This window comes from Corvus hawaiiensis, chromosome 5 (genome assembly GCF_020740725.1).
Source record: "Corvus hawaiiensis isolate bCorHaw1 chromosome 5, bCorHaw1.pri.cur, whole genome shotgun sequence".
In the NCBI taxonomy this organism is placed as follows: domain Eukaryota; kingdom Metazoa; phylum Chordata; class Aves; order Passeriformes; family Corvidae; genus Corvus; species Corvus hawaiiensis.
Window position 1 is genome coordinate 58,937,660 of NC_063217.1, and position 20,866 is coordinate 58,958,525.

Consider the following 20,866-nt stretch of genomic DNA (forward strand, 5'->3'; position numbering starts at 1 on the left):
AGGCTTCCATGACCAAAAATCTTCATGTTTTATGTGGAATCTTTGAACTGATGGCTATCTCTAGATGTGCTGCTAAATAGTTGTCTCACAGACTGTACTGTTTTCAGTACTTGGTGTATACCACATCTAAAGAGATGAGTGGGCAAACAATAGGTAAATTTTGATGTACGCTATCAGTTGCAGGAAATGGATCAGCTATGGATGGTTGGATAAGGAAAATCTGACTTTAAAATCCAGTATTTTTTCAGTGTTTGCAGAATGGTGGTGGGTAATGTGCTTAAAGACCCTGCTAATGATAGATATAACAGAGAAGTCAAAGAACTTGGGAAATACTGAAATATGAAATCACCAGCAGCAGATAATTCAGAATTTAGGGAAATCCTATATGACCCCATAGGGAATAATATCCTTCATGTAAAAGCTTGTCTTCTATTTTCTGGGTAGTGGGTCTATTTCCCAGCATGGAAGAATATACAGCATGTTTTCTGCTTGCTCTCAGATTTTTAAGTGCCCTGCAGATTGGTTACTGGTTAGGAGTGTGTATGCAGAGAATGAGCACAGCTTTAGTCTTAAATTAATTTCTCTATGCATGAGTATGGAAGAAAGTGGAGAAAGAAGGGATCTACATTCAGAGAGGACAAATGATCACCTTGTGGTGTGGAAACAGTCTCTGGGCTTGGGATAGGCACGTGTTAAGCAGAAGAAGAAAACTCTGTGTTGGCACTGTATGCATTTAACTCAGAGGTCTGGTATCTCATATTATCCGGTTGGGGTTTTTGTCATTAATGGTTTACTGAATACTGTTTCATGTAGGTCATGTTGGACCTTATTGGTAGATCACCTAAATTACATTACAGAGATGGATTCTAAGTTACAAGGTGAAAAACTGAGATGTGTCCTGTTCAAGGATAGTTTCCAACAGTCTGCTCTTCAGCTCAGCATTAGTTCAGGAAAGGGAATATCTTTCCTATCACTTGAACAGCAATTAAGTGCTTTCAAGAAGTAGCAGTTGAATAGATAGCTTTTTCTCTGCAAAGTTTGTGGAGAGAAGAAAGTGCCGTGAGGTCTCTTCTGAGGACAGGGGTATATAAAGACGATGGATACTTTTGAAGTGCTTTGCTGGAAATGGTTCTACCTTTTAAGACTTGCTAATGCTACACTTGCAATACCGTGTGTGTAGAGTGGCAAGCTGGTTTCTGGACAGATGGAGGTCTGTTTTTAGAGTTGCAACCCATCTGCTGGTATCAAATCTGTTTTTACAAATCCTTGCAGTATCTTACTTAAATCTGCCTTGGCCAAAACCTTTAATAGGCTTTAGGGACCCTCTAACAAGGCTTTCAGGTAGTTTATGTTGACTTCTCAAGATAGATCTTGTAACTCTGTTTGTCCTTCAGGGTTTTTCTCTTGTCCTTCAGCAGAAGAATATAGCAAAATTGAAGTGGTTGGTCTGTATGGAGTATATGTGTGCACACAAGTGGACACACACTTTTTATATAGATAGTGGGTAGCACATGCATGTGTGGGGACATGCACACGCTTTCTCAACATGAGTGTGCCCTGAAAAAGCACATCCTTCCTGAAGGCTGACAGACATAAAGTGCAGAGGGCCAGGTATGTAACCTCACTTGCCAGTGCTTCTCATTTCCTTAGGATCAGCTTGCCTTCATTATCCAGCCAGCTGCCTGTTCACATCTCTGCCATTCCCTTGGAGTGTTCATGTTTCCTGATGAGGTGTCAGGGTGAGAACAGGGTATTGTGAGTTATGGTTCTCAATTGGAAGTGTATGAAGTTGCTTTATAAGATTAGTCACTGATTCCCCCTGCTTAAATCTTTGTAAAGGTTTTCACACCTAACAGGAGGATATTGCAGACATTTTGAATTGTGTTTTGGTGCATATAAAAAGTATTAATCTCATGCCTTGTACTACCATGTCTGAGTAGAGGCTCTCTGCCTGAGAGCAAAGTTACTTTTCTTTTTCTGTTACAGAAGAGTGGAGAAAATGGAGTACTCTCTGAATAAGACTTGATATTTGCTATTGTGCTTGAATTAGTCTTTATTTCAACTTACAGGAGAGCAGAGCAGGTATCTCTGAGCTTATGCCTTGGTCCTAGAGATAGATTTTCTTGTGTGTACAGTTCTTGACAGCTAAAATGTAGGCCTCTGTTCCATCTTGTCTGTTTTTCAGGCTAGAAATTCAGACTTTCACAATAATAATTAGTCATCACTTGAATAATAGCTTTACTCCCAGACAGGTGAGTTCACAGATAAGATATCCATGGTGTCATCTATCTGCAGACCTTGTAATGTTCTGTTTCTTATGCCATATCTCCCTCTTTTTTTTTTTTTTTCTTTTTTCACAAAAATGAACCTAAGAAATCATAACTGTATGAGAAAGCAACACACTTTCACACTTTTTTTTTTTTTCTGCTGCAACTTCTGGGTGTCTGTGGTGTTGTTTGTGCTGTAGAGCATATGTAATTGCTTAAGGAAATCTGAATTTTCCAGGAGTTGGGAATATTACTTTTTTGAGCATCAAAGACTGAAGACTCAGTAGACCCTCCAGATGATCTTTCTCCATTAGTAATTATTTGGACTCTCATCAACTATTTTCACTAAGTCACAGGGAGAAAAAATGTGTGTGAGGATGTAGTTCAGCTTAGGGCATTGGGTAAGAAAGCCATTGGAGTATTTGTGAAAACTGAGTAGCTGCAGAGAATGCTGGCTGGGTAGTAACTTTTAAATTGGTTGGATTTTTTTTTTTTTCCTTTTTAATTTTCATAGCAAAACCCACACAAGCATACAAGTGCAGTTTAGTAGAAATATTGGTACATGGGGTGATCCACGTGGGAGTTTGTTAGCACTCAAATTGAATGTGTGCTTAAACAAAAAAATCCTTGTGTTGTAGCACTGCAGCTTCTTTACCTGTATACACCTGAGGTAAAGCAGTCCTGGAGGAATCAGATGCAGGTGAATGTCATTTTCAAACTTGGTTCTGTTATTCAGCCAGTTTTATCTCCATTATTGAATATTATTTCCTTCCCAGGCAGGGCATGTGAGGTAGCTGCTAGTAGGAACTGTCCTTGAACACCAGGACTTTTTTCTGGTTGAGTACACAAGTCAGCAGCTCTCTTTCTTCTCATGAGTGTGTAAGGGTGCTGCTTTCAAATGAAGAACACAGCACTTCCTTCTGAATCCAGTGGATTTTTCACGAGTACCGTACATGAGGTCATTTTTAACTATGGAAAAACTGCTTTGATATGCCATAATGATGGTATCTTTTCTACTAACTTCTTTCTCCAAAATGTCTGATAGTCAAATATATGAGGCTGACAAAGATTTTTTTGCTCAGATCCACCTTTTCTCCCACAGGGGGAAGAAATCTCAAAACCCAAGAGAACCATGGAGTTTACTCACCTGAAAAGCCTAAAAAGCCATTTGTGGAAGGATTGGATGTGAATATGTAGGATTAAAGTCAGGCTTTGAAATAATATATGGTAGGGTCAGTCTTTATACCTGTTGTGTATGTTGACTTCTATGTTATTTACAAATATACTGCAAACAACCTAGCACTTTTCTTTATTACTAAGGTTGGTGGGTGATACTGATTCCCTCCTCCCCCCCTCAGTATTATAGCACATTAACATAATATTTTTGTACCTCTCTGAAGGACTTTTCGAGTGTCACATCCAAGAAAATAGAGAACTCTTATTCACTTGACTTAATTTCTTGCTGATCCAGAAATTGTGCTACCTTCATGACACTGATTATTTACATTACAGCAAGGGGCCATGTTACCAAGAAAAGGCATTTTTAAAGGAAGATACATTCTCTGAGACTGAAAGAGTTAGCATGTGCAGAATCTGAGCCCTTTGGTACTAGAGAATTTGTCTGATACAGTAAAAGCTGTATCACCTCATTACCATGGAGAGGCCTTAAGCTAAGCTTTTACAAATCTACTCTAAAGTAAGATGATCCATTAGTGAAATTTATTGGTAGAGTCACTGAATTTCTAGTCTGTGGTAATTTATATCTTGGTGCTAAATATTTGAGCATTATTCTTCTCAAACACTGGGGACTGATTATGAATAATATTACAATATAATTATAAAATAATGTTGCAGTGAATGAAAAAGCAGTCACTGTAGTAAGTAATTGCCACTGCTCCCTTGATGTGCTGACCAGAGCCCCAGTATTTTATTTGTAGAAAGCTTTAGAATGTCACAGATGGTGGGAAGTAGTACTTACTGACTTAGAATAATGCTTTCTAGTGGCTCCATGACATTTAAATCAGTTGTCTGCTACTATCTCTGCTCCCCTGACAAAAGCTTTCATTCCCTCTTCAGCTGTGCTGAGAGCTGAGTGAGTAAGGACAGACTTCAGTCATGACCTTTTTAGAGTATGTGAGGAATGCATGGCTCTTGCATGCAACAATGGAATAACTGCTGGACTAAAGCTAGAGGTGCCATTCTTAGTGCCTTTTGTCTGATAGACAGCACATCATCACTCCATCGTGAAGTTATGCTGTCAATAGTAAGATGCCTTTTTGCTTGTGGTTATATCAGGTCATTAGAAGGGTTTAATTTGTTATATGTGAAGAAGGGTGTTAGTGGTTCATGTGCTGTTTGAAAAGTGTCACTATTGCCAAGCTGCTTTGTAGTCCTGAAATTTCTTTTTTTTTTTTCTAAAGCTTGCCTTAGTCACAGGTCTTCTGCTCCTGCTTAGCAATTAAAATGAAAGTTGCAAGTATGAGAAATGCATCAAGGAGACGTGCCCTCTCCGAGGTGGAGCAGATCAACAGCAAAATAAGGGAGTTGCCCAAGAATCTTACGCCGACAATTAAACAAAGAGAGGGATACAAGAGTCATGCTACGATTTATGTGGATTAAGCTTACTTTGTAGTGATAATTATATACTCTTCTGAATAAAATTTTAATATCAAATGTGAAACATCAGCTACCCTCATGTATAAAAAAGCATTCTACAGTTGCCTAGAAAACATGACTTTCATGATCGTTATATACAATTTGGACTGGCTTTACTAGTTTGCCTAACACGAAGCTTCAGATAAACAAGTTTATCTGGTTCTGGTGATGGAGACAGAAGAGCAAAGGAGGGAGTCAACACTAACCTTTGCTTCTCTTCCATTGTGTGTTCAGGCCAATGCCAAAAGCTGATTTCTTTCCACCTTCCAGGAAAGAAAGCAAGCACTTTTTGAGTAAAATAAACACTGCTTGTCCTGGAGGTGCGAGCCAAGATTCTCAGTATGTCACATTCCTCTGTCTTCCAGATATGGGAATATAATACCAATTTAAGGTTTTGGGAGGAAAACTGCTAACATCTCATCTGATCATCTGTGTGTGTTCAAATAAAATTCATTTATACTTCTGGGAGTGTTTTCATATTGTGTTTTCTCATAAATTTGAGCTAGTTTCTGTTCCTTATTTGGGAGGTCTGAGCTCAAGCATCAAGCTATCAGTTTGAAGAGGAAATGCAGTTTTAAAGAAATTTTCTTGGTATAGGTTGAGGATTTGCCCAGGAGCATGAGATTTTTGTTTTGCTGACATTTCATCCTGTCTGCCTATGGGGGAGAAAGAGGAGAACATGGAGGGAAAAATGGGAGTGGAAGAAGCTAACCTGTTCCATAACTGGAGGAGGGGAGAAATACTTGGGTGGTAATACTAATCTCTGCTGACCTCTGAAAAATGAAAAGGAATAGTGCTGAGGTAATATTATTGTCAGGTCACAGGTTAAATGAAAAGCACCATGAAAGTGTGGGGTTTTTTTCACAAAAATTTTGGTTCACCTGGTTTCTGGCAGCTCTTTAAATACTTGAAAAAACAGGGGGGAGATGGTATTTGGATCTTGTGGGGCTGTTTGTCCCCTCTTTGTATCTATAGGAGAAATGAAAAAGTGGTTATGACACAAGGGTTTGTTTCCTTGTCCTTCAAGACATTAATTGAGAATAATGTGCAGTAATTAACTCGAGAGCAGGACTCTAAAAGAAAAAAATTCTTGAAGCACAGTTGACTTGATTAGCTTGTGTATTTGACTTGATTGCATGCTTGACTTGACTATTTGCAAATAATGCCTTAGTTTCTGGATAGTCTATGCAAATTGGACTTGCAGCCATAGGAAAACCACATTTTATGTGTGTATTTGAAAATAAGGTTTCAAAGACTACTGAAGTACAAGCTTTCTAACTTGGCTCCAGGGTTCTGCGCTTCAGCCCAGTTTCAGCAACAGTATTATTGGGGATAAACTAATTGGTAGATGTAGTCCAGATCTTGTTCGGGGGTATAAGGTGTGGGCCAATGTAAATAAATAGGATGGATGCCAGGATTCTGAAATTAAAGGGCATGGTAATGACTTAAGGTGCTTAGGTTCTGAAATGGGAGAGACCAGACTTTCAAAACTGTCCAGATCTAGCTGCAGTTCAGTGCCTGTCGAGTGCTTTTAGAAAGCACTTCATGCTCAGTGAGTGCTGAATGAAAGTGTCAGGGTTTTATTTTCAGGCAGCTAATCATGGCATAAGAAAGGTGAATTTTAAGAGGTTCTCTGGATAGAATTGTCTTGTTAAATGTACTTCTGGCTTCAGGCACTTATATCTACAGAGGAGGGGCCAAGAAGGGGCTCTTGGCTTATGTTCTAAGAGAAAGTCTCCTCAGAACCTGCCACTTTTTCCCTAATTGTCTCTGTGGAACAAGGAACAATATTGCTCATATTCAGGACAGTTAAGGTCAGCTAACAGTGGTTTTTCTATGGGACAAATAAGGTGGGTTTTTTCTCCACAGGAAGTATTTTGTATGCCTTCTTGCTCTCTCTTACTTGTTTTAAATTTTGTCAAAGGGTAAAAATTAATATCAGAGTATTTTATGTGATTATCTAGAAATTCTAACAGTGTTTGATATTCTAGATTTTTTTCACTGCTTCTTGCACATCTGAAAGCACCTGCAGCGTGGATGCCTAGAGCAGCTGCTTTTCATGTTTCTTTGCATCATATCCCTATGAAATATCAAGTAGTATGGGGTAGTGCAGGCATTGCAGTTAGCTGATGTTAAAGCACAGCTTTTGACTAAAAGTTTTTGTTCTGAAGTTATAACATTGACGAAAAATGTTGATGCTCAAGGTGAGAAAAAAGCAAGGGATATGTCTTACTAAAACTGAAACACCAAGTTGAAGCAGTTTAGCCTTTTGACTGTTAGTCTGTTTTTAGGAACTTTTTGACAAAAAATTACTGTATTACAGTCTAATAATCACAGTTATAGCAATAGCTTCTTAATAATTTTTCTGATGGCAGTTCAATAAAATTTGGAAAGAACAGGCCATTACAATTTTCCTAATTCTTCGTTGCTGTTGGAGACCTTCAATTTCAAATTTAAAATGTGTAAGGAAAAATGGTGGTGGTTGGGGGAAATGAGAATTTTGAGCATTTAATTTCTGTTCTGCATACATAAGTAATTAAAAAGTGAGGTGTTGTGAAGACTTCGTAAGTGGTAGGGGAAAAAGCATATACCTTGCAGATAGTAATTTTGATGGAGTTACATGGTGTGAAGGGCTGCTCCTGTTGTGCTTTCCCTCTTACTTGGGACAGAGCAAGTGGGAGGCTGCCTCATGGGCCATGCTGGCACTGTGGATGCTCTATAGGTGGTGTGCTTTTAACATGGGTTGCTGGGACTTTAAAATGAGACTTTTAAAAGCCAAGAGGTCACTGAGCTTGTTTTCAGGTGAGAGACAGAGCCCCATCCCACCCATTGGGGAGTGTGTCAGCTGTCTGTCTAGAGGGAGGTCCTCATAAGGCAGACAGGCTCTTTTTAAAAAGTGTCTGAGATACGGGAGAGGCTTCTGGCTTAGGCAACATTTTTCCCTGTGACTGTGCTGCCTGCATGGCTTAGGGCTGAGTGGTGCTGAGAAATTGCACTCAGAGCTTGTTAATACAAATGATTTACACCTGAAGTTACTCTCTTGTCCTGGAGCATAAAAGCTGCCTCCACATGATGCAACTCCTTTCCTGTGGAAATAGTACTCCTGTGTGGTCTGGGAGGAAATTCTGCCCCAGAACAAGCAACCTGTCAAGTTCATGTCTATGCACCTCCAGCACTAACTATTTTAATTTGTCCACTGTCTTCCTACACTGTGTTGTGCTCTCTGCTGTGTGAATGTCCCTGTTTGGACATGCTGTGGCTGTGATCTCGTCTGAGTTTTGGGTGTATGGATTATCCATGCCCTAGCAGTTCATGTGGAGTTCATACCCCCTAACCCTGTGACTTGCCTACCCCAATCCCATCTCCAGCCAAGTGTCCATGTGGCTTCGTATTAAGATACCATCATAACGCTGTCCCAAGAAAAAGGGAAGTCAACTCGTCCTTGGAAGGTGCACCTTTCAATGTTCTTTAATCTGTCCATTCTTGTTACAAGGAGTGAAAGGAACAGGGCACAGGATTCCAGATCTTCCTTTCCTTAGATAAAGAGGAGGCAGGGAGATGACTCACTGCAAGAAAAATGGCCTGACATGAACTGACTAAGAGTCCACAGAGAACTCTGCCAGTGCATCTAAATTTCTTTGCCAGTCAACCTGGAACACTAAAAAATTTTGATATGGTATTCTATGAAAACTTTAAATGTTTTTCCCATAGAAAAATTACTCAATATAGTCCTTATGTTGCAGTTTATCATAATGTCCAGGTATTGCATAGAACCAAAAGCTTTTGTATGTATTGAGCATTTAGGTTTCTGTATTCTCATAGGACCACGCACTGTTGAAGGTTCCCAGAATCTAAGGAGACAGCGAATTTGGAAGAGTTGTGCATTGTAAACGTTAGCATTCCTACAAATATCTTCTTGTGAAAAACATCTGACACAAACAAACTGGTGGGGGAGAAATATGTATTGTGCCAGGCACTCCCACTGTCAGCTCCAAATCCGTGCCTGGCTGATAACAGCTGCACTGTACAGGTGGAGAAACCTGGCCTTGCATTTTCCTGCCAACCACTTCACCCCAGCTTGCCTCAGTCAGTTCCTCCATGCTAGAGAACCACTTTGTGGGAGGTTCTTTAATCCTCATAACTAGCCTGTTGGCCGGCTCATTGCTGAGGCAGACAAGCACTGCAGCTAAAGATAATTTTGAGGAAGAAAAGTTACAGAGAAAGTTACCAAAAAGTTACTGAAACATCTACTTCAATGAGAATCCCACTCAAATCCCAGCTTGTGGCATTTTGCATATGGCTGTGCTTGTAATGACTGGTTCTGTGATGGATTCTGCTCGGGCTTTCAAAATCAGTTTGAAATGGTTTGGGCTCGGTGTGTTGTGTGTCTGATTTTTATTTGTCAAGCTCCTAGTATCTGTAAAATGCAAGCAGATCTTGTTGGTTGCCCTGCTACAGCTGAGGGTTGGGTGTGTATGTTCATATGCTTCTTACTGTGATCAAGAAATTGTTTGCTGTAGGATTCTTTTGCTGTGGATGTAATGTGTTTGGGAGTTTCAGCAGACACGCTTATGGTCTCTGTTGTGCTGTTAAATAGGGAATTGGCTTATATCTGCTACAGAACAGTCCACACAATTTAATCACGGCTGAAAAAGATTCAGGGTTTTGCAGGATGGGGAAAAGGGTGTTATTGTCGGTGTTATGCTCAGCATACTCCTTTAAAATATTTATCGCAAAAAGTTTTCATTTGCAGTTCATGTGTTTTTAGTCCCTAGGAGAAGATGAGATCTTTTAATCTGAATAATCCAGATAGCTTGATTCTAGATGTACATACTGCAATTTGAGACAGTGGCATGAAATGACAGAATTTCCTAGAGCAGATGATAGACCAGGCACTCGCTCTGTGCCAGGTGTATGTGAATATCATGCTGACTCGAAACACACTTGTTTCTGCTTTTCCATCCATTTATTGCAAGTCTGTGTTGGCCCCTACCTTTGTGTTTTTAATGGTTTATTTATTTTTCTCTTTGGGAATGCAGATTTCATCTTTCTTTTAAATGTGATCTGATTTTGCTTTCCCTTCCATCGTCTTTTGTTGATGACTTTTGAACATTTATTGTTGAAAATATATCTGGCTTAGTAAATACGCACAGTAATAGAATGCTGGAAACTGGCAAGTTGTGAAAAAAGGAAAAATAAGCTGTGCTGAAAAGCAGCCAGCAATATGTAATTTTTCAGTAGTTGTATGGAATTCTAGGTGAAAAGGCTAGTATTTTAGCAAGTACTGTCAAAACCCATGTTTTCAGTTAGAAACTACAGGATATTCAGCCTTTTATGTTGCCATTATATGTGTATAAGCCTAGTTATCTGTAAGTAAAACGACATGGAAGGCATGAAGCTGCCTAGACAGTTGGGAAACTAAATATAGCCTGTAAGCCTGTCCCTCTTTAAATTTGTTAGGTTAATATCTGAGTTAGTATCCATACACCTGAGCCGGGATTTTGTGCTGATGGGGAGGCTCTGGGTAGGTGATTTAAAGGAAGGGGGAGGAGCCTCCAGCAGTACCATTGGGTCATCTAAAACTGTTGATACCAATTACTGATTTCCAGACGATGAGCATTGCTTGTGGAACTGTATTTTCCATTTCCAGCAGCAGTTTTGGAGCCTTTGAGACATAACAAACTTACCAGTGATGACTGACAGTACACCTTAGGCTCGTACTACAGCTCACTGCCTCAAGATTTTATTCTCTGGGGTTTGGAGAGAAGCAGAGAAAGAAGCCACTGCAGCTGCATCCTAATCAGAAATATAAATTGGCATGAATGCTCATTCTGAGAACATTCCATAGAAAGCTGGAGTAATTAAGTAGACACATGGGTTATTTGCTCTGAGCTCAAACGGATGAAGCTTTGACTTTGCCAGAATATTTAAGGATGCGTTCTTCAGTTTTCAAGATGGTTTTGGACAACAGAACATTATATTGTAGTATGGTCAAAATGGTTTAGCTCTTTGAAAAAATATTGAAGCATAACCTCTTTTATCCAGGGAAGGAAACCTTGATATGTTTTCTGGGGAGGTAATAAGTAGAGTGCCACTAACAGTTTTACTTTTTTTTTAACTGCAAGGAGAAGCTGAACAGAGGAGTTCACTATCAGTTCCATAGCTGTTTTGCTTGTGTACATGTTTGCTGGTAGTGCTTCTCATAATATGATCGTGAAATACTATAAACAACCTTGTGAAAGGAAGAAGAGCTTCCTTTCCTACCAACAGCTTCACTGACTTGAACCTGTCAAAATTGTGTTAATAGCTGATTTGTTTTAATAAACCTGTAACTACTGATCGATCTGTCATCTTTATAAACACAGCAAACTCTTGCCCATAGCATATGGATTGATGCCAGTTTGTTGAGTTTATCGATGTAGAGTCTACAACATTAATATAGATCATTATTTTCTTAGCCTGAGTTTTTCTGGAGTAGGTGCTCAAAATTCTTTATCACCATAGTGAACATTTTGTATTATTTATATTTGGTGGGTTCTGTTAATGCTGGAGAATTTTTGTGACTAAGGGTTGAACATGGGTTATTACTACTTGTGATGCCATGATGATTTTTTGCCTTTTCTTGTATACCCCGTTTATACCTTTTTATGGTATTGGCTTTTTGCCTCCATTCTTGGACTTGTTGAGTCTCCTAGCTTAACAAACATTTTAGAAGCTTCGTAGTTAGGGATCAAAATGCCCCAGACCCTGTTGGGGTCCCTCCCCTGCCGTGTAGCCCTGGCAGAGGGGCCCTGAGGGCACAGACACGGGGCTTCCCTGCCCCTGCTCAGCCTCGTTCCCATTGGTTGGTTTGTGTTCCCTGCGCGGGGAGAAGGACCCTTGGTCCCGTGACTGGAACAGTTCCTCAGCAGAGCTCCGGCCATGCGGCTGGAGAAATAAACATCTCTCTGAAACAGCTATCAAGAATCTGTCTGTCTATATATATTTCCTTTCCACGGGACTCCTGGTTTGATATATGCGTGTTGCAGGATCCCCACTGCAACAAATGGTGGAGATTTGAGAGCAGAACGATCCCCGATCCCTAAGCGACTGATTTGTGTGAGTAAACCCTGGAAACTTTGGATTCCTCTTCTTGGTTTTGCTTTGCTATTCCATATCTAAACTATGGAGGAACCGTGGGAAGACTCTTGGCTCTCAGAGCCGCATATGGACATTTATCTTAAACTTAAAATGATTCTTGAACAACGATTTGTAAATTTTAGCTTGATTCAAGCTCAAAAAGAACTGAAACACTTCCTGGCATGGTTGTTTAAGAACTTTTTCTATGTTTCTTGAGATTTAATTCTTACCAAGGGCTTTTGGAAAACCGTTTGGACACAGTTAATACTGGAGTCAAAATATATGCCGATGGAAGAATATTTTCGTGAATATTATTTAGTTACCGAGACTGTTGAGCAATGTCAGCTGTGTCCTGGCGAAGGGAAGCGTGGCGCAGGGACCGTGCGGCCCAGGCCACGTGCGCCGAGCGCTCTGCGAGCAGCAGCGAGGCAGTTCCCGCGCGCGGGCGGAGCCACGCGAGCCGCAGTGTCGGTGGCGGAGCGAGGCGCGGCGGGACCCGGCGGTGCCTGCCCGGTCCTGTGCAGTGCGTGGTGGAGCGAGCCCCGTGAACGCCCGACCGAGAGGGGCGGCGCGCGGGCGGCGGCGGGCGGCGATGGCGGTGGAGCGGAGCCGTGCCCAGCCGAGACGCGCGCTGGAGCAGAGCGCGGGGGAGTCATCGCTCAGGGGCCCGGCCGAGACGTGGGTGCAGCGCCCGGCATCGGCAGCGAAGCTGCGACCAGAGGAGGCGACGCACGGAGAACTGAGCGGCGTGGCCCGGCCCGGCCCGCACAGCCCCGAACGCGACCCCGGGAAGAGCGCGCAGGCACCAGCAGCCCCGACAATTCCAACACGGGAGCGACCGAAAGAGACAGCAAAGACGCAGCGAGACAGAAAACAGCAGCCACTCGGAAAAAGGAAAAGATCATAGCAACTAAGACCTTAGGGATAGTAAAATGGTATAATGTTAAGCAAAATTATGGTTTTATAACAAGGTGTGACAACCAGCAAGACATATTCGTGCATAGAACTGCTATTAAAAAGAATAACCCTGAAAAATGCATCCCAAGCTTGGGAGATGGAGAGGTGGTGGAATTTAATATTGTACTAGGGAGAAAAGGGTTACAAGCATCACAGGTCACTGGGCCTGATGGTGTTTCTGTAAAAGGCAGTATATATGCAAAAAATCGTAGTCATGTTAGACAATATCTCCATTGTAAGCCCCCCCTACAGTTTCCCTTTCCTAATCCCACCTTTCCCTTTTACCCTATATCCTATTACCCCCAGTGTATTCCCAATCCGTTTTTTCATCCATGGTTTCCCTCACAAAACCATGCTTTTGCCAATTGTTTCCCCAAAAATCCCTTTCCAATGCCGAGTGGGGGATGAAAAGGGGGAGGGAAGAAGTTAAACCCTCTCCTGCCTCAGTTTCCCCACAAAGCATGCTCAGAGAGTTCTGTCTCCCTTCTGTCAGCCCTAAGATGTTCCAGAGAATCTGTTTGGACATTTAAAGACTCAGGAGGGTGGCTTGTTTTGTTTTGAAACTGTTCTTGTTATGTTTATCCAGTTGTTTTCATTCTCCTTTTATTAAAATAAAACGGGTGAGGTGTTGGGGTCCCTCCCCTGCCGTGTAGCCCTGGCAGAGGGGCCCTGAGGGCACAGACACGGGGTTTCCCTGCCCCTGCTCAGTCTCGTTCCCATTGGTTGGTTTGTGTTCCCTGCGCGGGGAGAAGGACCCTTGGTCCCGTGACTGGAACAGTTCCTCAGCAGAGCTCCGGCCATGCGGCTGGAGAAATAAACATCTCTCTGAAACAGCTATCAAGAATCTGTCTGTCCATATATATTTCCTTTCCACGGGACTCCTGGTTTGATATATGCGTGTTGCAGGATCCCCACTGCAACAAGACCCCAAGGTCCTCTCCAGAACACATTCTGTAAACTAAGATAGAACCATCCAGGGGAAGGTTCCTTGGGGAGAGGGGCACTCACTCGAGCCTCTCACTGGGGAATCTTTGATAGATATGCTAGTTAGTAAAACCTATAATGTTATACCAGATCCTTTGGGGGGTGGGCATTGTGGTGTGCATTGGGGTGCATTCAACCTGGTCATGTGCACCTAAGGATCCTTCAAATAAATACCAAGGTAAAATCCCTTTTTCCCTTCTAACCATGTTTGACTCTTGATTTTAAGACCGGGAAAAGGCATCACTTGAATACTGCATGCAAGGAGAAGAAAAGTGTTATTTAGTCTTACATCAGTCTGTTTATTTCCCAGGTAACATGCATGTGTCACTAGCAGAGGCTCTGGAGGTTCGGGGGGGACCATTGCAGGAAGAGGAAATATGGGCTATTTTGAATCAAAGTGCAGAGAGCCTTCAAGAACTATTCCGAAAAGGTAAGCGTTTTTAAAGACTGATGAATACAGAGCTGGAAACGTCTTGGTTATGCTCAGGTGCCATAAAAGTAAACTGCCTTGTCCTTCCTAGGCTCTAAACCCAAACAATAACTTGCTCCTAAGTTGTCTCTGGGTAAGTGCCTCGCTGCACCCCAGCCCAAAGGTTGCTTTCAACCATCACTTCAAGTTCTGCCAGAGTCTGTGGCATATCCCGTTTCTTGTGGCGGTAACTTCAATTATTTTAGACTCATTGGAGTGAGCTGAAAACACAGGAAAAAGGTGATAAATAAGTGTGAGACCATTGGAACACTTCAGTACCGAAGGGGGCACAGAAATGGGTACAGTACTGTGCAGTCATGACCAGTGTGCTCTGAAGAGATTCAGTCTCAGGGGAGGCAAAGGTGAACAACAGAAAACTTGACCAGAGGGCTAGGTATGATCCCCCAGAATGCAAGTGGCAACACCTACACGCTACTGAGAGGAATGTGGTGTTGTCTTGGACTTCAAAGGAGTACAAGTATTTCTTCTCCCTCCCCCCTCCCACCTTAGTAGGCTCCAGGTTGAGCATCTGAAATACTGCTAATAATACACATTTTAGCACTAGGTCTCAATATGGAACCTTTCCCCTTCCTTATATTTTCCTCCCTTTTCTTTAAAATCTGTAAATCCTTAAGGTCCTTCCCTCCCTTTCTTGCTTTTTTTAATAGCAATAAATGCTTAACCCAAATATTGAACTTCAGTAACATCTTTAACTTGTTCTCAGATAAAGTATATATTCCCATGATGCACCTAGTATTTCAGCACCTTTGTGGGGGGTCGTCCCCTTGTATCTAAGCATGTATATGTAAGCTTATTCAGTTTTATTAATGAAAAGCAAAGGGTCACACTTTGAAAATAGTCATTGTTTTGCCACATTACGATGCAAAGGGCACATCTTTGTTATTGAGGGAAAAATGTTTTGTATTTTTTGCAAGTATTTGATGTAGAATTTCATTAAGATTCAACATTGAAGTTGTTTTGGGTTGGTTTTATTAAGATTTGGTTTAGACAATCTGTTGAGTCAGATACTGGTTCTGTCTTATGCATTGTGCAGCCTCTGAGACTGGTCTCAACTGGACTGTTGGATACTTCACAGGCCCCAGAGAAGGCAGATGTGGGTAAAACCTGCTATATGGTGCTTGATTTCTGATCAAGCTTGACTTAGCTTTACAAATATGAATGTTATCAACTTCTCCAATGTATTTTTTGGTAGGTGAGTTATAGGTAGTTTTGACATCCCATTCAAATTTACCTTTTTCCCTTTACCCGTGTTCTCACAGGCCATGTGTAGTAAAAAGCGTTCCCTATTAGGAATGCTGAGTTTATTGTTGCAGTTTGACCAACTGACCTGTCCTGCTGCTTCTCATATTGCAAGAAAGGGAAAGCTGGCATCTGCTTTCCTCTCTCTTTCACTCTTTGTTGTCTCTTGGAGACAGTCAGGAGAATTATTTCTTTTAAGAGGGCAGGTTGTTAAGACCTTGACTTAAGAAGGATCTTGAATGATTAGAGGTTTACTCTTGTAAACTTTACAGGAATTGACACATGAAGCTCCATCTTTTAATCCACCTGCAAAATTGCAGTTGTATGAGCCCATAGCAGTGAAACCACTTAAAATTTTGTCCTAGATTTTTTTCCAGAAGGGAGTCTCCACTGAAAATAAGAGCTCACCCTTTCTTGTCCTGAGAGTAGTGCAGAAGAGTTATCATAGTTTCTATGAAGACTGCAGGCAGGCATCCACAATGAGAACACAGTCAGCGCTCCTTCAGAAGAACAAGTACTGAAAGATGAGAGCACAAAACAGAAATATGCCCCAGGACTTCTGATATGTGTTTTTAAGGCAGGGGAATGTTTGCCAGCAAGGACTGGGTAAGGTGGCAGAAGCTTCTGATCTTGCTTCCTATCCGTGAAGACCAAAACACAAATTCAGATAAAATCAGTGCCAGAAGAATCTGTCTCTTTTTTGGAGGTGAAGCTGTTTTATTGAGTTGTTTTTCTGCTAGTTCAGCAAACTGTTTTCAGTTGCATGCTATTAATTAACCTGGGATATAGCCTTTGGTAAAACACACTTCAAGAGACACTCAAATGAAAGAGCTTTTCTGTGTAGCTAAGGTTGATAAAGGTAATCTAATTCCTCCCAGCAAGAGTTGAATAACCAGACAGTCTTTAATGAAGGTTTGTCTTCACTAATGAAGCAGTCTAGAGACTTTTTTTGTCATCTTGAATATCAGTTTCTATGCTGGGTTGTAAAGGTGTCGTGGACATGCAGGAATGTCCATGTGGAAATGTGGAGGTTCCTGTAGGCTTGTCTGACTCAATTTCGTTCTTTATTTGTGGAGGACTTGTAGCAAATGGGGAATCCTAAAGAAATCTTGTTTTCCTTGGTCGAATTTCAGGCCCATTTCTTCCATGGATATGGCATGGAAGAGCTATTTTATGGCAGAGGATGAGTTTCCAAAATTTTTCAGAACTGACTGATCGCTCCTGGGCAGAGGGCAATAGGTCAAGCTTTTAGCTTCTGCAAGATCACAGCGTGTTCAGCTTTGACCAGCTCTCAAAAGTGTTCTTCCTTCCTGTACGGAGTCCTGAAGTCCCTGAACTTGCTGTTCTGTAACAAAATATAAGTTTTCTGAGTGTTTTGTACATTGTTTCTTCAAAAAAATTAAATAAGGCATATTGGTCAACAGTCTGTGTTCCAGCTGTTTTGAAATGAGGGGGATAAAAAAGGCCATGTCAACTCTTAAACTGCTACCTGTTGGCAGCCTCTCCACACCAGTCCAGGAACCACACAAACTTAAAGGATTTACCAGTCCAAGTAATAATTCATTTATGTATGTAGTCCTGGTAGAGTTTTGGTAGTTTATTTCAAGTTGGAAATCTTGCTATTACTCTGTCAACTGAGAACCTGTTCTTCAATTAATTTCTTACTTAAGCTAGTTTCTAGAAATTAGAAAAAAGTGTCCAAAACAAGCTTCTGTTACAGATTTGATGGCTTCTTTATATTTAAAAGTTGTGCATGTCTTTTAGTGGGTCTACTTATCCATCAAAGCACTGAATAAAAGATGCACAGGATGAAAATCCATTGTCTTACATGGTTAATTGCATATCACATCATGTCTGATTCAGCAACAAATATAGAAATGTGCATATTTTTATCCCTCTTCATATTTACAATTCTAACAGATGTTGAACTCCTTAAAAATACTTCACAAATTTATTTCTATAGTTATAAAAAATGAAAGCTTGGATTGAATTGCCCAGTTGCTAATCACCAATTCAGAAGATCAACTCTGGTAGCTGTCTTGTCAGCATATCATAAGCTGTTAAATGAAGGAGAAAGACAATCTAGGACTCACTTGCAGATCTGACATCAGTTGCACTGGTGATGTTGAGATTAATCTGGAGATTTGAAAAGGCCGATACCAGACCTGCCCTTCTCTTACATCTGTTTAATTATCTGCAATAACTATTTTGTTGTTGAAAGAGTGTATCAGCTGTTTCAGACGTGCTGTATCTTGCACTCAGAACTCCATGAGGTCAAAGGAACAAGTCTTTGAAGTAATCTCAAATGTGAGTGTATAAGCGTAAGGAGAATGCTGTGCTCGCTGCTGCTGAGAATTATAAAACAGGCGTCCCTCTAATTTGGTAGGTTTAACTGGAAAAGATTTATCTAAGCTTGAAAGTGGGAAAGCCTTCATATGTCACTTAAGCCACTCCCATTCTAAAGTGTGCGTTGAGGATTCTGAAAATAATTGGATCTTAAATTTGGAGACGTATCTAAATGAAGGGGGAAGAGAAGGGGGAAAGTGAGTCTGATATTAAAAAGACAGGTTGAGCAAAGAAAGAGAGTCTTTGCAAGTTGAATGTCTTACAAATTTGTATGTGGGAAATGATTTATGTAAAGAAAAGTTGTATCATCTGAAAGTGGATGTGAAGAAAGAAGATTATGGTTTTCAGGGACCTGTAAATCTTGTTGACAGTCAAACTACTGTAGCTGCTTAGCTTGAGTAGGTGTAATGAAAAGAAGGAAGGCAAAGTGTGAAATGTGCTGATGGGGACTAGTGGTGAGTCCAAAGTAGTCATAGACCTAGTTGGGATGGAGCAGGAAATGGATTGGTTTGGTTGACAAGAGGAAAAATGCATAGGAAGGGGTAAAAACCCAAATCCTCATTTTCTAGCTAGTCCTTGTTGGCAGGCAATAAATGATTGCTTTTTCCCTTTGCCAGTAACTGTTAGGGAATGATTTTTTTTTTTCCCCCATCATCTGGTGACATTTGATCTTTTGGTTGCTGAGAAGGAGAGAGATTGAGCTTTTGTAATTTTATTGGGATTTAAAAAATTTTTAGTTTCTATTCCTCATCCCTTCCTCCACCCACCCTACTCACACCAAAGAGGCTTGGTGACTACGTGCACTCTTTGCAGAGCTCTGCTGGATGTAGTCAGCACAACAGTGTAGTGTGGTGTTAGACTGACTGTGGGGCAGTTCAGGGACAACATATGTGATCTCAGAAATTAATTGTTCACCTTGTTTCTTGCTCCAGTATCCTCAGGAAAGAGTAAATTTCAGTTTTCCAAGGGGTTCAGTATCCCATCAGAGCTCTCCTATCCCTTTGTGCCGAAAGGAAAGGGAGCAGAGACACTGCAGTGCTGCTTGCCCTGCACACCAGGCATGCAGGGACATGCTGCACCAGCCCAAGGAGGAGAGGATTTACAGCATAAGTGGTCCTGTGTGCTGGCATAATCCTGGCCAGGCTGCAGATGAGTCAGTGGTCTGCCTGCCTCCAGCCTGGCCTGAGCATACACATTTTCAGGGTCCTTTGCTCTAGGAGAAATTTTACGTGTCTCAGTGAGGGCTACGGAGGGAAGCAATGATGGGTGTTGAAAACCTCATGTATATTTTTGGATTGTTCTGTGGTTTTTAGAGATTTTTGTCGATGTGTGTGTTCTGTGCTAATGGTTGAGGCCTAAGAGAGAAGTGGGGGAAAAAGATCCTGAAGGACTGACTTGAATTGTGACTGTAGCTTGGGAATTCAAAATTACCTGCCATCAATATTGTAAAATAGATCCATTTCAAATATTTGTATTCATGTCCCTTATAATATGGTGGGTCTTTTTTATCTTAGGCTATTTGTATGCTGTTAAAGCACATAAAGGACTTTTTCCTTCTCTCATTTGTTTGGCAGATGCTCTGTAGCTGAAGATTATTTCTGTTTTTATTGTGTTTAAAGCCAGTTCACTCTCTCACTTTAAGTAAGACCACGCTATTTATCTCTGTCTTGGCACTGCTTGATATACTGTGCTCTCACAAGTGTTTTGTTACCGAGTTGCATAGTTCTGGAATTAACTCAGAAGGCTGGCAGCTCTAGCACAGTTGAAAACCTGTTGGATAGAAAATTGACCAGGAGCCATATCCTGAATTCCAGTGCTTTTAGAAAAAGGGGTTGGGGGTTTTTTTGTCATTTTCCTCTGTATTTTCAGGAGTATGTTACCCTTACTGCTCTTGTAAATTCTTCTGAAAGCCTAAACAGAAGATGACATGAATATTATCACTGGAAGATAGTTTCTGTTGTTGTCTTATAGTTGCTGGCTATTTGACACATTGCATCTTTGCTACTTTTTTGTTAAAGTAAGAGTAATGTTACTGAAGAGTATTTTCCTAGGTAGGTCTACCTAGTTGGAGCTTTGAGACAGTTATTTTGGTTTATGATGCACGCCTTAAGGAAGGAACTGGACAATTAATTGTTTTGTCCTCATCCTTTGTAACAATAGATTAGATTCCCTGGAGCTGGGATGGGGCAGTATGATCTGCTATGTTAGTTGTAAGCTACTGAAAGAGGAAGCTAAAAAAATGTCAATAGAGCGAGTTTGGCAAAACCAGTCCCTTTTCTAAACTTATTATTTGTCACATTAATTTTACATTGCTTCAGGTCATGAAGATTCTTGAGTAGGGGTGGATCAATAAATTCAGACTCTACATCTGTAGGGGACAAATGCTTTAAAGTTTGTTGAAATTAATATCGGGAAGACTTCAGACTAATTGTGGGAGGGGTTTTAATTGTTCTCAAAACTAAATCAATTTTTTGTCTTAGTATGTTTCAGAATATGAAGAGTTTTTATGCATTTCAAATATTATACAAAATGTTAAATTAAGATAAAAGCATCTACATTTCCTAGGGTTCTTGAGTTGGGACTTATAAGCAGAAATCTTACAATATTTTAAGATGTTGCTTGTTTAGGGTTTTTGTATCAGTGTTGAATACACACAGAAGTGGTGAAAAATCCAGTAGTTACCCTCAGGATAATTTTTGAAAGTCAGTGGCCATCTAAGGTAGTCTTCCTAAAAATGTTTTTGGAAGCCTTGCTATATAATGTAGTATTTTCTTGTTACATATAGTAGGAATGGTCTGTCCATCTTTAT

General features: G+C 40.9%; 1 protein-coding gene across 6 annotated transcripts in view; it reads left to right on the top strand.

Annotated features, from left to right (window-relative positions):
- PTPN13 (protein tyrosine phosphatase non-receptor type 13) overlaps positions 1-20,866 on the top strand; it is a 115,711-nt gene that overhangs the window by 14,271 nt on the left and 80,574 nt on the right. For all 6 annotated transcript variants that reach the window (XM_048303722.1, XM_048303721.1, XM_048303723.1 and 3 more), the window contains exon 2: positions 14,293-14,412. In XM_048303722.1, the coding sequence (XP_048159679.1) occupies positions 14,298-14,412 (115 nt within the window). In that variant the 5' untranslated portion in view covers positions 14,293-14,297. The remainder of the gene's footprint in view (positions 1-14,292; positions 14,413-20,866) is intronic.